General features: G+C 32.3%; 1 protein-coding gene and 1 pseudogene across 1 annotated transcript; one reads left to right on the top strand and one right to left on the bottom strand.

Annotated features, from left to right (window-relative positions):
• Positions 1 to 11,980: 11,980 nt before the first annotated feature.
• Positions 11,981 to 12,421, top strand: LOC149512139 (pentatricopeptide repeat-containing protein At3g63370, chloroplastic-like). Its single transcript, XM_089752196.1, has 3 exons — positions 11,981 to 12,165; positions 12,216 to 12,317; positions 12,370 to 12,421. Exons 1-3 carry the CDS (start codon positions 11,981 to 11,983, stop codon positions 12,419 to 12,421), a joined length of 339 nt encoding a protein of 112 aa, XP_089608322.1.
• LOC111314267 (pentatricopeptide repeat-containing protein At3g63370, chloroplastic pseudogene) lies at positions 12,241 to 14,385 on the bottom strand (annotated as a pseudogene).
• Between the last annotated feature and the right edge of the window lie 10 nt (positions 14,386 to 14,395).

Raw genomic sequence — 14,395 nt, 5'->3', positions numbered from 1 at the left:
GGGAAGTTCAAAACATGACTAAAGAGGTTGATGTTAAAGGAAATGAGACCATTGATTTTGAAGAGTTGTTAAAGATTATGGCAAGAAATTAAAAAATAACATATATAGGCCTGCTGACAATTCTGTTGCAATATTTGGATTGAACATAATTCAAAATAAACAAGATCAAAGGGGTGCTATATAATAGAAGAACTGTACAAGTAATAGGCCGTACTGCCAATTAGATCTATCAAGCATGCAAGGCTATTTGATTCTGTTATTTGGCAACTCATGATCAATTTTCAACATCGTTTTCACTCTTTTATTTCTCCCTACTAGTCTTTAACTCCCTAAGATATTTTGAGGTTTGAACCAGTGTAAAAAGTCAAATAGTAGAACTCTGACCTAAAATAATAATAAAAAAAATTAATAGCATCGGTTTTCTTGCCTATGTTTGCGCTGAATTGATCTCCTCAATTGTCACATGAACTTGACAGACAGCACGTACAACAATTTTTGGCTTTGTTCCACATTTAGTTAATAGGGCTTTTCTGATTTTCTCCTACATATGAGAGTCCTTTTTCACATTCAGAAATGGCTGGTGCGATGTGCTGCACACCTTTGTCTGTTTCTAGATTCTACATATGATCTCAATGATCTGATTCAGTTAAATGTGGGGGAATTAATTAATCTTTATCCATCGACTTAACCAAATCCCATCTTTGGAGTGCGGTTGAGACAAGTAATGATGAATTTGGGAGAAAGACTAACAGTGGAAGAAGCAGAACAGATGATCAGAGAAGCTGACTTAGACGTCGATGGAGTAGTCAGCTATATATGAGGAGTTTGCAAGGATGACGATAATGATAGCCTTCTGAAAATGAATGAAAACCTGAAACAAATTTTGGAATTGTTAATTTTGCACCTTCTTTCTTCCTTTCTTTTCTTTGTTGGACATATTTTTTCCCTTCAAATAATTTTTAAGCATACTTGTTAGAGTACAATGATGAAGAATTATTAGACTATTTTCAGATATACATATATACTTGAAGCAAAGAATCTATGAGAAATGAAAATGAATTTGTTAAATAAAAAATGTGTTCTGATTTTTATATAAAAATTTAGTAGTTAAGGAGTTACTATTCTTCCTCACTAATCACTTAATTATCTTAAAGTTTGAACATTAATTCATTAAACTGAAACTCATGATTTAATGTTAGTCTAGTCCAATTCTCATGTCATGAGAATGGAGTCAAAAAAGATAGAAAAGATATGGAAAAAAGTTCCAAAGCGAGGGAGTACGAACGAATATGGAATATTTCCCACTAATGGCATGTATTAAACTCTCAATGAAAAGAGGGAGGAAGACTGTTGAAGAGCCAAAAAAGGTTGAAAGAGAATCAGAACAGATCAGTTACTAGGTATAATATATTTAGAGATTCGGCGTGTTCCCATAGAATCATAAAAAGGCATGGGAGTGCTGGCCAAATGAAGCTTCCAAACAAGTAGCCAAGGTGCATGCATGTCGAGGAGTTGCTACAAATGAACAAATTCTAATCCATAGAGAATCAAGCTTTTCTACTTCTTAAAAAAGAAAGAGAAAAATACCCAACCCTGCATCATGCTGATCTGGAAAAAGAGTTACATGTTCAAATTGTGGTCCAGGCCTTAAGGTTGCAAGAATTTCCAATCTCTGTCTTTTGTTAAAAGAAGTTGTTTCATTAATTAATAGTAATTAATGTTCATTTACTTTGAATTTCACTTTCTAATTTTAATAAATATAATAATTGTGTTCTATTTTTTTTAAGTTTATGTTTATAAGAAATTGAAAGCTCACCTCGTTTGCCTAATTGAAACTAATGATATGTCACAGAAAATTTTTCAATATGTTGTCCTTGAATGATCTTTCGAAAACTGAAATAAGTACTCATTTTATTAGCAAACGTTCTGAATTATTATTTTTAGTGCAAGTTATGACCTCTTTTATTAAAAAAAAAAAAGAAGGTATTATTTGAAACTTGTCTACCTCGAATGAACGCAATATTAATTTAAGCATCCTCAAATGAATGAATGACAGTATGTAAGACAGGTCTTGTTCATATATATTAATTAATTAATTAATATTACAGTACTAGTTTTCCAGAATCAATTTATTCTGCAGCTTTATAGCTGCAACTCTCATTATATTTCCATGGCCAGTTTCATGATTCCTACGAATAAAAAAAAATCCTGAAAATTTTTGTTCAAAATGTACAAAAAACTACCAACAAGGTTTATATTATACTGTGGTTCTCTTTTTTCTTTTCTCTTTTTCAATGGTTTTATATGCCCAAGTGTTATGTTGGCAGGCTGATATTATACTTTGTCGAAGTCGATAAACCAAAAACACATAAAACAAATGGTAAAGCGGCCAATGAAAATGGTCAAAAACCAGGCAAAAAGGAAATGTAGATCGAGGCTGTACGCATGAAGGGATAAGGCGGGATCTCAAAAGAACCAACTAGGTTTTAGAGATGAGAGAAATTTTGCCACTTAAAACCCTAACAGTAACTTCTTTGGGGCTTTTGAGGTTCCCCCAACAGCATTCAGACACCCCAAAGAAAAATCCAAAAAAAAAAAAAAAGTGAATGGGAATATGCTTTGCCAGTACATATGTATATTTGGTCCAGTTGCATGGCTCAAAGACTCTTGATTTTTTTATTTGCTTATTGGAAAAAACTCACTCAACTTTCTAGAAGATGTGGACTGATACCTGCAACCGGTTGCTGTAGTTGCACCAAATTGAGACTTACATGAAAGCAAAAAGAGATAGTCAAAACCTTGGAAAAGTTACAAAAAAACAAGAGTTAAAATGGAAAGAAAGAAATTAACAAGGAAAATGCATTAGGCTGCAATTGAAGATGATCCGATTCTTTAGTTTCACCTATGTGGGAGAAACAGGAATTGAAGTTGTGGGTATTATCAATGAATGCAGTTGAGACTTGAGAGCAGGTTAAGGGGTTGTTTTGTTCGATCGTGATCCCAACAACAGGTGAAGCTACCACATGATCCGATCCATCCTCCGCAGAGAAGGAAGTTTAGATCATGCTGGCAGCTTCAACTGCTAGTGGGTGCACGGCTTCGTAGCCTGTAATCATCCAGCTGCTTGATCCTCAGAGAGAGAGAGAAGAAGGAAAGAGATTTATCTAATAATCTGATCTGAGCAATTATCCTTCAAATTATAAGGTAGTAAGAGAAGAGGAGAGAAAGGGGACATATATATAGACGGATATGAGTGCTTTTAATTGGTGATTTCATTGTTTTGATTATAAAAGTAATAGTCTGATGAAAAAGCTTATGAAAAATAGGAAGAGAATATTAAATTAAGAAACAAATAATTAAAACAGATCATGGCTTTGGCTAGGCATGTAGTGGTCCAAAGTGAGAAGTTTCAACTTGAATAGAGCATGCTGCCTTTATCAACTTTATGTGGGTATCTCTTTCATTATCATTTTCAACCATCTTCCATCAACAATATTCAACCCCCCACCAAATAATAAGAAATGTCAAGCACGATTAAGCTTGAAGGGTACCATTTACATTGCCTCTTAGATATGTTAAACAAAGGAAATACATATGACAACATCGTGACCCCACACGGATTAGTTAATTAGACGGTAAATACACATCTAGCTATAAACTTAATCACTAAGCTAGCTTCTTTGGTGACCAAGAAAAAACCTAGCTAATTATCATGGCAAATTGTTCAACTATTAGGAATAAAACAAAAAATTACAGTTGAAATTTAAATTTTAAAATTATTAAATATTATATTTTAAAAATAATTATATTAATTAATTTAATTTAATTTAAAATTCAACGTTGCATCTCATGCATGTAATGGATTCAAGCAATTTTTTTTACATGTTGGAGATCAAATTATAAAAAACAACATGAAAGCATTTTGATTTTTTTGAAGATTATAGCTTTTTTTATTATTTTAACTAATACTAATAGGTTTTCAATAAAAGGTAAAATAAAAATTAAAAAAAAAAAAAGTCTAACCTCACTACATTGTAAACATAATATATAACAATATATACTATTATGTACTTTTGGGTGGAAGAAAGTATTAAACAAAAAAAAGGTTAGCAACTCTTAATCAACAATGTCACGTGACTCTCTCTTTCTATCTTTTCACTGGAATCTTCACCGATGACTTTGATGGGTACCTTCTTTCCTTCCATTTAAGCATCTATATATCCTTTTGTTTTGGGGTGAAGACCTTAATAATTAATTCCACCTTTATAAAACATGAGATGCCATTTGTCAGAGGCTTGCTCCTGTTTGCATCCAATTGGTGTCAGCTACTTGTTAAAAGGATTGAACCCAAAAAAAAAAAAAAATGAAGGCTTAAGAGACATAATCTTTGATTAACAAGGCACTTAAGAATGTAATCAAGTAAACAGTAGTCTGATAAAGCTTGTAATGTACTAATTTTGACATTCTGTTTCTTTATGATTTGTTTTGATCCCTTTGGTTGCTTTATCATACTATTTGCATGCCAGAGTCATCACCATACAAAGGTATCCAAAATATGGAAGATGATCATATTCCAAAGCAAAAGTTCCTTAGAATTTGGCTCAAATGGGGTGTGAACAAATCACGAAGGACTATTGACAATTTTTACTCATTTTTTCTTTTTTTTTTTTGTGTGTGTGTGTGAAAAAATGTATATATGTTAATGCATATACATATTTTGAATTGTATATATTACGCATATTCTCCAATTTGGTCAAGTATTACAAAAAAAAATGCTACGAGCGAATTTATATAATTTTTGTATCTATATTTTTATTACTTGAACACGAGTCCTTTTTTAATGATCATTTTTTTTCCTTTTCATAGATGTGTTTGATTTTTAATGCATGGTAAATTACTGTTAATTTGTTGAGTTGGAAAGCATATTCAGTGTGATTAGTTCAACTGTTAGACTAAGATTGGCATTAACACCCAACATAGTTTAGATTCGATGGGATAATTTAGAAAGAGGAACCAGCGGACATGGGCCACCTGGTTTTTATGTTGTTTGCTTTCTTGTATTATTAATAGCTAGACATCTACAGTTTTGACAACATTATTCGAAATCCTACAAGTTAACATAAAAATAAATAAATAAATATTTAAAAAGATAGTAACATTACCACTTTCAGATGCATATTTGACAATTGATCAGCCGGTCCCAATAGCAAAAGAATGATTTTCTTTCTGTCCACTGTAAAAAACAAAGGAGGATTAACTAGAAAAAAATTTTAATAAGAGGAAATTCAATCAAATTGGGAAACCCAAGCTTCCTAGAGGGTTTTATTTAAGGTATGTTTGGATGGATAATAAGTCCAATGATAAAAAGAGCCAAACTAGTTGTAGGGCAATTAGAGCACTCTCATTTATGTGTATATAAATTTTCTTGACAAAATTAAACAAAAGTGAAACAATTTCTGAGAAACATATATGAAGCACATATTAACAAACTTCCACTTCCCAACATGCAATCTTTAGGTAATAATAATCATCCCTGTTCAAGAATTTCCTTGCTTGATCAACCATTTTTTCCCACCAAGCAACTTTGGCTGATTTTCGAGTCCCCATTGAGTAGTTGTATCATTTTCATAATTGATTCCAGTAGTCAAATTGGCCTCCTTCAATTCTGGCTTTTCTTGTTCTTTCATTCTTTGCTTCTATGAGAAGGTATAGATTAAAGAAGTTAGTGGCCGACACTTGACATCATTCAATTTACCATTTGCATATAATTAACTACTTAAATGTTTTAACTTCAAAAAAAAAAAAAACTTAAAATGTTTTTTTTAGCATTTGACATGCTTTCTTCTCTTCTTGAGAAAACGATCCACACGTTACTTTTTTCATTAAAAGTAACAAAGAACCCAATTGGAACTTAGTTAAATTAATTATGGTCCTTAATTTTGAAATCATTGGTGGGCGGTGGTGTCTAACATCAATTGCTTCCCTAAGATGTCCTCAAACTTTGCTATATTAATACATTTAGTTATATTTAGTGTACAAAATTATAATAAAATAAAATAAAATAATATTATAAATTAAATTAAATAATATCATATTATCTTATGTTTAATATATATATATAAATTAAAATGAAATAATTTTATTCAATGATCAAAATCAACCTTCCTCAAATTTTACATAATTTAAATTATTAATATTATTTTTAAAAATATAATAAAACATATAAATTTAATTCCCCTTATAATCTTTTAAGATTATTAAATCATTTTATACAAAAAAAAATGATTAATTCCCTTATAATCTTATTTTTTGAAAAAATAAATCAAATATGTTATAAAATAAGTATTAACTTGTACCCGACCTAGAACCTTCATATATTATTCTTCATCATTGTAAGGATGATAACCACCCATCTCTCTCAAGACCCTGCTATTATCATTGGCTATGGTCTTTTCTTTGATGGTAAAAGGACAGATTCTAAATGAAGTAAAATGATGGAACATAAACTATGTAACTGACTCAAAATTAAAATGGTCCTATTTGTATCCGAGTGAAAAGAAGATGGCAATATTTTATTCGATACCTGACTCTTTGAAGGGGATTAGACAAAGCATTAGGCCAAATGACTCGGTTCTTTTTTTTTTTTTCATACATTTGAAGAAATTCAATCAGTTCAATCATAGTAAGGAGAAACAACAATCGATAATTAAACCAAATGTTAGTTCTTAACGAAATAACTTGAAGTTTACCTCTATCATTTGTGGACTTTGATTTCACTTTTCTTGTATAGAATGGAATGAATGATTCTGAACAGTAACACATGTATAAAAAAAAAAAAAACGTTTCTCCTTTCAGACAATATAACATTTTACCATCTAATTAAAAAGCCTTTGGTGAAGAGTAAAACCTAGCAATATAAAAAAATGAGCATTTCAAGCATGCTTTTGACAAGCAAAACTTCAAGTTTTACAGTTCAATAAACAGTTAACGCTTTGTTTCTTTATCTTTAATGCATGACAGGAGAAATAAGACCAAAAAAAGAAAAGGGTACCCATTCTTTACTCCCTTCAGTTTATCAAGATATACGAGACAGTACAATTTTTCTGGCTTTCGATTTCCCAGGGTCTTTATGAACTTCCTCGAGAATAGTACAGCTATAGGTACAACAACAAGAGCATGATCCCACGTCCGAAAGAAAAACATGCTTAATCTTTGAATCTATAAATCAAGCGTAACAGTAGAAAAAATTTTGACATTCTCAATTCCTATTATTTATTTTCTTTTTTTTTTTTTTGGGGGGGGGGGGGAAGTGGGGAAGGGATTTGATATGTGAAGAATGTTTGGAATCTATTGGGTCCACATGTAGGAAGGAATGAAGCTGTCAGAGCATGACCTAGCTAGGGTTAACAACAATAGCATTAGCATCTCTTTTACTTATTCACTAACCAAAGATAGATCATGCTGGCAGCTTCACTTTTTCCTCGTAGACTTCTCCCTTAAGACTTGCATTAAAAAGAAATGGTCAACTCATCTGTAATTACGAATAGAAACTTGTTGGGATATTCTTCATGATGATAAGGGTTTAGAAAAAAGAAAAAAAACACACACAAGAAAGTGAAGTTTCATGTGCTGCTGCGGGCCTCCAATGATCAAGAAGCATTTCCCCAAAAAAAAAGTAAATAGGAAATCTCTGGCCATGTGTATGCCACGTAGGTTATAGTTTGAAAGCTTTATGAAAAAGGTTGAATCTTATGTCTTAGTAGAACTTGAAAATATGAAAAAAAAAAAAAAAAAAAAGACTGAAAAGCTCTTAAAGAGGCAAATATTTTGTAGCAGAAGAGAATAGGGTTTATGAAATAGTAAGAAAGAAAGAAGATCAGAAACATAATATGGAGAAATATAAAATGGACAAAGCTATGAATATATATATTTTACAAAGAGTTCAGAAAAAGAACGAAACAAAGCTTATCTGGTTGAGAGGCTGAAGAAGATCAACCATATAATAGGCAGAAAAGAAAGATTAGAAACAAAAGACATGAAAGATTAGACTTCGTACAATAAAAAAAAGGGAAAGATGAGAAAAAAAAGAACCAACCCTTTTTTATTGCACCAAAGAAAGAAAGAAGGAAACCCAAAAAAAAAAAAAAAGAGGTGTTGACCGTGTAGAATGGAGATGATATTGGTATAGGTTAAGTAGCGGCAGGCACTGTAATTATTTATAAGGGGTGAGAGGGGCTGATGTTAACGTTTATGAAAAGAGAGAGGGTAGATGGCGTTGAAGAGAGTTTCATACAGACATAAGTCAGATAACCCACCTCGCAGAACAGTGAAGTAAAAAAGAAGCATCATACGGACAGCTAAGAGAGAGAAAGCCAACAAAGGCTATGGACATAGATGTATCATAAGGGGTAACAGGTGGTAGAAAAATAGGGCGGCATGGCATGTCTGGTGGGGGCTTCCGAGCTCATTTCTGGCTACCAACGCTGCAGTAAGCATAGACTGTCTAGTAGAGGAACATAGGTTCGTACCTCATTGCTAATTGAGTGTTCCTCATCAGGGACAGATGCAGAAGGGCACTGCCTTGCAATTATTGGGATCCATTTCAAAAAAAGAAAAAAATTATTTATAATAGAGTAGCTTATTTTCTTTTAGAATTTCAATGCGTTATTTTGGACAATTGGGGTGGTCATCCCAAACAAGTTCATTTGTGTCTTTTTCTCATCTGATTATTTTTTTCTTTCTTTCGAAGCTGTGTTCAGAGTTCAGTTGTCAATTCATGTTTGCTGGTGATTCTAATGCTACTTCCCGTCCATCGAGGCAAAAGATAAATTGATAACCAAACCCCAACAAATTTTGAGGTTTATAATTTGTTAAATATTAATTTAAAATTAATTTATTATAATTAAAAAATTTTAATTTAAATATAAAATATTAAAATATTAAAATTTTATTAAATATAAAATAATATCTTTTAACAAATTTTTATTTTATATAAATAAAAATAATTTTTTTCATACGACAAATTAAAAAAAAAACAAAAATAACTCTTGATTCTAATATTATCTTAAATATTTAATTTAAAATTAATTAATTATAAACAAAAAAAGTTTTAATCTAAATATAAAATTATAAAATATTAAACGTCGGATAATATAACTTTTATCTCTTTCCACTTCTCGACGTTAGTTTTAGCACAGGAAAACAAATGAATTTTACAGTGGCTGCGTATTACCAAGAAGTTTGAGCTGAAAGGAGGTTAAGGAAATCATGTGAGTGAGAGAGAAGAGACAGGGATGACAGAACTGAGGAGTGAATTAAAAGCAGACGATGAGAAGATCAGAGTGGAGTGATTAGTGAAGTTTGGTACGTGTTAGCAATGTAATGGTTGGCTTCCTGGCTTTAGCTTTTCTTTCCTCTGACTCTTCAGTGCATATGCCCAATGCTTTCGATTATTCAGTATTCAAGGCGCAAGTCCTACTCCTACATCCTGTTCAATTCTAACTACTGGAGTATGTAGTTTTCTAGGGTTCTCGTTCCATATGAACTACCCAGTTTTCTAGGGTACTTCTCCTTTCTTTTTATGTTTATTACGAGCGTAAATAGTAGATTAGTATTTATAAGTTATTTAAATTTAATTTAAATTTGATTTGATTATTATAGAATTGAATTTGAATAAATTAATTTATAGAATAAATTAAGTTTGAATACTTTTATATTTAATTCAAATAATTTATAATGTAATTAAATTTTTATTTTTAATATATTTTAATTAATAAAATATCTTAAATTTAAATTTAATTTGAGTATAAATAATTAAATATTTATTGAATATAAATTTTAAATTTATTTTTATATGTTAATAGAATAAATTTGAATAATTTAATTTTTATTTTGAGTTAAATTTGAATTAAAAAAATAAAATTTAATTGAATTTAAATTAAATTTTAAGTCTTAAATTTTAAATCAAATTAAGATTCAAACTTAATATTATATCAATTTAAACTCAATCAATTACAGTATTAATTAAAATTATCAGTTTTTTCTGTGAGGGATTAATATAGACCTTTTCCCATTATCCCTGAAATTTGAGCACATGGGTATAGGAGAATCAGTTCTTTGACCAGGCCTGGCCCAGCTCGTCACATGCCTGAATTAACAACTTACTTGCACACAGTATTTCCACTCTGTACTCTTAATGCCAACTCCATATCCATATTACTTTATTAACAATTCTAAATGTTTTACTGATGAATCCAAAAATTCCATACAAATTTATTTCCCCTTATGTATTCACTCTAAATCCCATGCTCGGATCACTAGGTTAAGCCACATTTGTTTTAAGATTACAAACATGCAAGCCTCAAGGAAAACCTAAATGATATTCATAAGACTTTATTAAAGTATCTATTGCTTTTGAGATTTAATAAAGCTAAATTTTTCTTACTGGAAATTCTTTTAGGATTCTAATTTTGAAACTGTTGATGAATAGCCAAATCCCCTGTAAGTGAATTTATGTTCTTACATGTATATCCATTGAACCAAAGCTGACTAAATCTAAAGACTATAAGCCCTTAGCTCAAGTAGTTGCCTGGATGGAATTTTAAACAAAGATCATATATTATGATCATAATCTTAATACTATGGCTTGAAAGAAACTAAGGATGTAAACATTTTAAAGTTGAATATGGTTCCAATCATAATGAACACAAGAACCCCAACAAAGAAACTAAGGATGTTCTTGTAAATAGCTATGTTTTGCCGTGGTTTAAGTTTTTGTTTTTTTTGCATTGACTTATCAGTTTAAAATATAATATAATGATATAATATAAAACTAATAATTTAAAATTTTAACAAAAATTATATATAAAATTAATAAAATAAAAAAATATTTTTTATTTTACATAATTTTACTATACAATGCAATATAAATAAATAAAATAATATTTTATATCAAATACACCAATTACCATGTCATCCTTTTTCTGTTAGCCCTTTGCTTATAAATGCAGTAGCTAGCTATGCATCTGTATCTGACTGTCTGAAGAAGGCAGAATTTCTGTGGTCCTAATAAGTGTGAATTCCATAGGGTGGTCCCTGTGGCTTTCACCATTGTCCCTTGGTACATTAAGTGTTTGATGTAGATAGGGTCGGCAAATCTCGTCTACTCCTGGAATGATAAGACACTATATTCATCATTGCAACAGCACAAAATAGGTTAGTTTCACCTCAATATGAAACAGAGACAAAGTGCAGGATGTTCAACACTGCATTCAAATCTGGGTAGAATGTGAACTTACTGAAAGAGAGACCGTTTTCCCTCTAAGAAACATCCTAGTAGACAACACATGCACCAAGAAAGAAATGATTTTCTTAGGGGCTTTACATGCAGAATTGACATTCAAAATGAATTATATTAACTTTATCATATATCGAAGGCCCTCACTTTCAGAACAACTCAGCCAATCCATTAGTATGATCATCTTCATAATCCATCATCACTTTCCATTTAGCACAAGTGTTCACCTGCCACACAGCAGAGCAATGGAGATTAATTGGATGCTTACCAGAAACTGTCACTGCATTTTCATACGGCAAATTATGTTAAGGTTTTAATTAATACATTAGGTGAAACAAGACTCTGACAATATCTACAATCTTTATTAGTTCATCATCGTTTTCAGTTGACTTAAAATCATAATGTACAATTGTGAATCAGCCGTGTCAATGTCATGAACAAAAATGCGAACCCATATAGTTACACATTCATCCATTTTTTACGCACTTCTTGTAGCATGGCACACTCAATTTCCGTCAGAATCAGGGTTCTATCAATGCCTTCTAGCAATTGAATCATTAAGTGGCGATCCTGTTAGCAGCTTTGGCATCTCGGGCTTAGAATTGAGCCACAGCCACTGGAGCATTGACAAAAATTCTGTTCACTCTTAGCAGAATTGAACCAGAAGGGGTTATGTAAATAACCATGGCTCGATCATTGGAGAGTGATTCCAATACCAGCAGCAGCAACGATGTCTTTGCAGCAAAAGGAAGATGTAAAGTTGCTGACGAAATTAGAATGAGAATGAAAGAGAGAGGTCTGAAGAGAAATCCTGGATGTAGTTGGATTGAGGTGTGGAACAGGATTCTTACTTTCATGGCAAGAGACAAGTCTTATCCAGAGTGTCTCCAGATACACAAAAAATTGTATCAAATCACAGGAAACTGGAGAAGGAAGGAGGTTATGTGGCTCAAACAAAGTTTGTTTTGCACAATGTGGAGGAAAATGAGAAATTTATGATGCTATATGGGCACAGTGAAAGGTTGGCCATTGCGTATGGTCTACTTATAACTGCTGAGGGAACCCTCGTTCAGGTTACAAAGAATCTTCATGTCTCTGGTGATTGCCATACTTTCTGTAAGCTAGTTTCAAAACTCTTCGGATGGGAATTTGTTGGGAGGGATGCCAATAGATTTCATCATTTTGAGAATGGAGTTTATTCTTGTGGGGATTTCTGGCGAATGTTACATCCAATGATTAAATCATTGACCCCGAAGGCGTACGCACCAAATTTCAGTGTAGGTTCTATCTGCATGCTCTTCAGAAATTCATATGCCTCTTCCAAAAAATTTGCCCAACCAAGGAGATCAACCTGACAAGCATGGTGCTCTGGCCATGATTCCAATTGATATTCATATTTCATGATCTCAAAAAATTGTCTACCTTCATCAATCAATCCTGAATGACTGCAAGCATATAGAACTGACAAAAACATTACAAGATCTGGAGTGAAGTTTTCCTTCATCTTATTGATTAAATCAATGGCTGCTTTTCCACGGCCATCCATTCCATATGCATTTATTATACTTGTACAAAGGACTAAACCTTTACTTCGAATAGACTTAAATATTTGATGTTTATCCTATTAAAAGCATGGCCCATGTAGTTCACACAATAACACATTGCATACATATCTATAAGATTATTTCCAACCTGCAAACCTAAATCAAACTCTTTTTTTATTGCATGAGCATGCAATTCCATTCCATTCAGTAAGTAACCCAATCTCCCACACGCTACTAGGTTGCTTATTATCGTAACCTGGTCAGGTTTTTGACAGCATTCTGAAAATCATGGAATAAATTCAACCCTTTACTGTACATACCGTTTTGGATAAATCCTATAAGCATAGAATTCCACGCTACTTTATCCTTATCATACAATTCCTTAAAAGTTCTCACAGCCTCACTCATCTTACAACACCTAACATACATGTCAACCAAAGCACCAACAACATAAGCATCAAGAAGCTGACTTGATTTCAAAACAGCAGCATGTCTCTCCTTATCTAATTTCCTAAAGGAATAATCTTCACAAGCCTGAAGACAAGTTACAAAAGTGTCAAGTATTTGTGTCAAGACCAGCCTTTTGCATTTCCCTGAAAAGTTCCAATGCTTCCCTAGATTTCCTATTTGCAGAGTATGCTGAAATTACAGAATTCCATGACAAAACATCATTTTTTGAGCTGTTCTCTCAAATAATCTCCTTGCTCCACAAATATCATCACATTTTGTATGCATAACAACTAATGTATTGGCAACACAAACAGTAGAATCCTACCCAAACTAGACAGCCAGGCCATGAATTTCAGCCGCTAAACAACGATTTCTAAGCAAACCACTAGCTTTAAGCAGAGAAGGAAAACCATAAGCATCAAGAGAATCCCAAAACCCGCATTTCTTTATTGGCTTGAAGAACTTCCAAAGGTTCCCCATTATAAGCTCCAATCATAGAATTCCAAGTAAAAATACTTCGTTGACCCATCTTATCAAACACTTTCCCAGCATTCTGAACTGACCCGCATTTCATATACCAAAAAACAAGCTAGTTCCTAGAAACACGGATTAAGACACAGAACAAGATTTTATCATGTGGGCATGAGTTTGTTGTCCTTGAAAAAGAGCTTTCTTATCAGCACTCAAAAACCGGGGCATAAGTCTCATCTTGGTAATTATGAAACGAAACCGTGAGTAATTGAAAAGCTAAGTTTCCTTGAGGTTTATGAGGAAGAGTAGGGATTTTAAGAGGTGAGTTTATTTGGGTCTGGATTAACAGAGGAGATGGGCCGACATTGAAGAGGAATTGTTAGTGTAGAAGTGAGCGAAAGGAGTAGGCATTAGTGAGTACGTGCATGAGAAGACGAGGCATGGTGTAGGATAAGACCGCCGGCGCATGATCAGGACTTTTTGATAATAACTAATAAAACCATGTCTTGTTAGAAAGGTTTAAGGATCAGATATTTCCCTATTTGCATTTTGTCTATTAAATGTACGTGCAATTTGCAGAGATAAGCTGATATACAAGTACAACTGTTCATTCATTGATGGTTTCTCTTTGTAT

The sequence above is a fragment of the Durio zibethinus genome, chromosome 23 (genome assembly GCF_047325235.1).
Source record: "Durio zibethinus cultivar Kanyao isolate XHJ-2024 chromosome 23, ASM4732523v1, whole genome shotgun sequence".
NCBI classification, from domain to species: Eukaryota; Viridiplantae; Streptophyta; class Magnoliopsida; order Malvales; family Malvaceae; genus Durio; species Durio zibethinus.
Note: the sequence above shows the minus strand (reverse complement) of the source record. Positions and strands in the feature narration are given on the sequence as shown.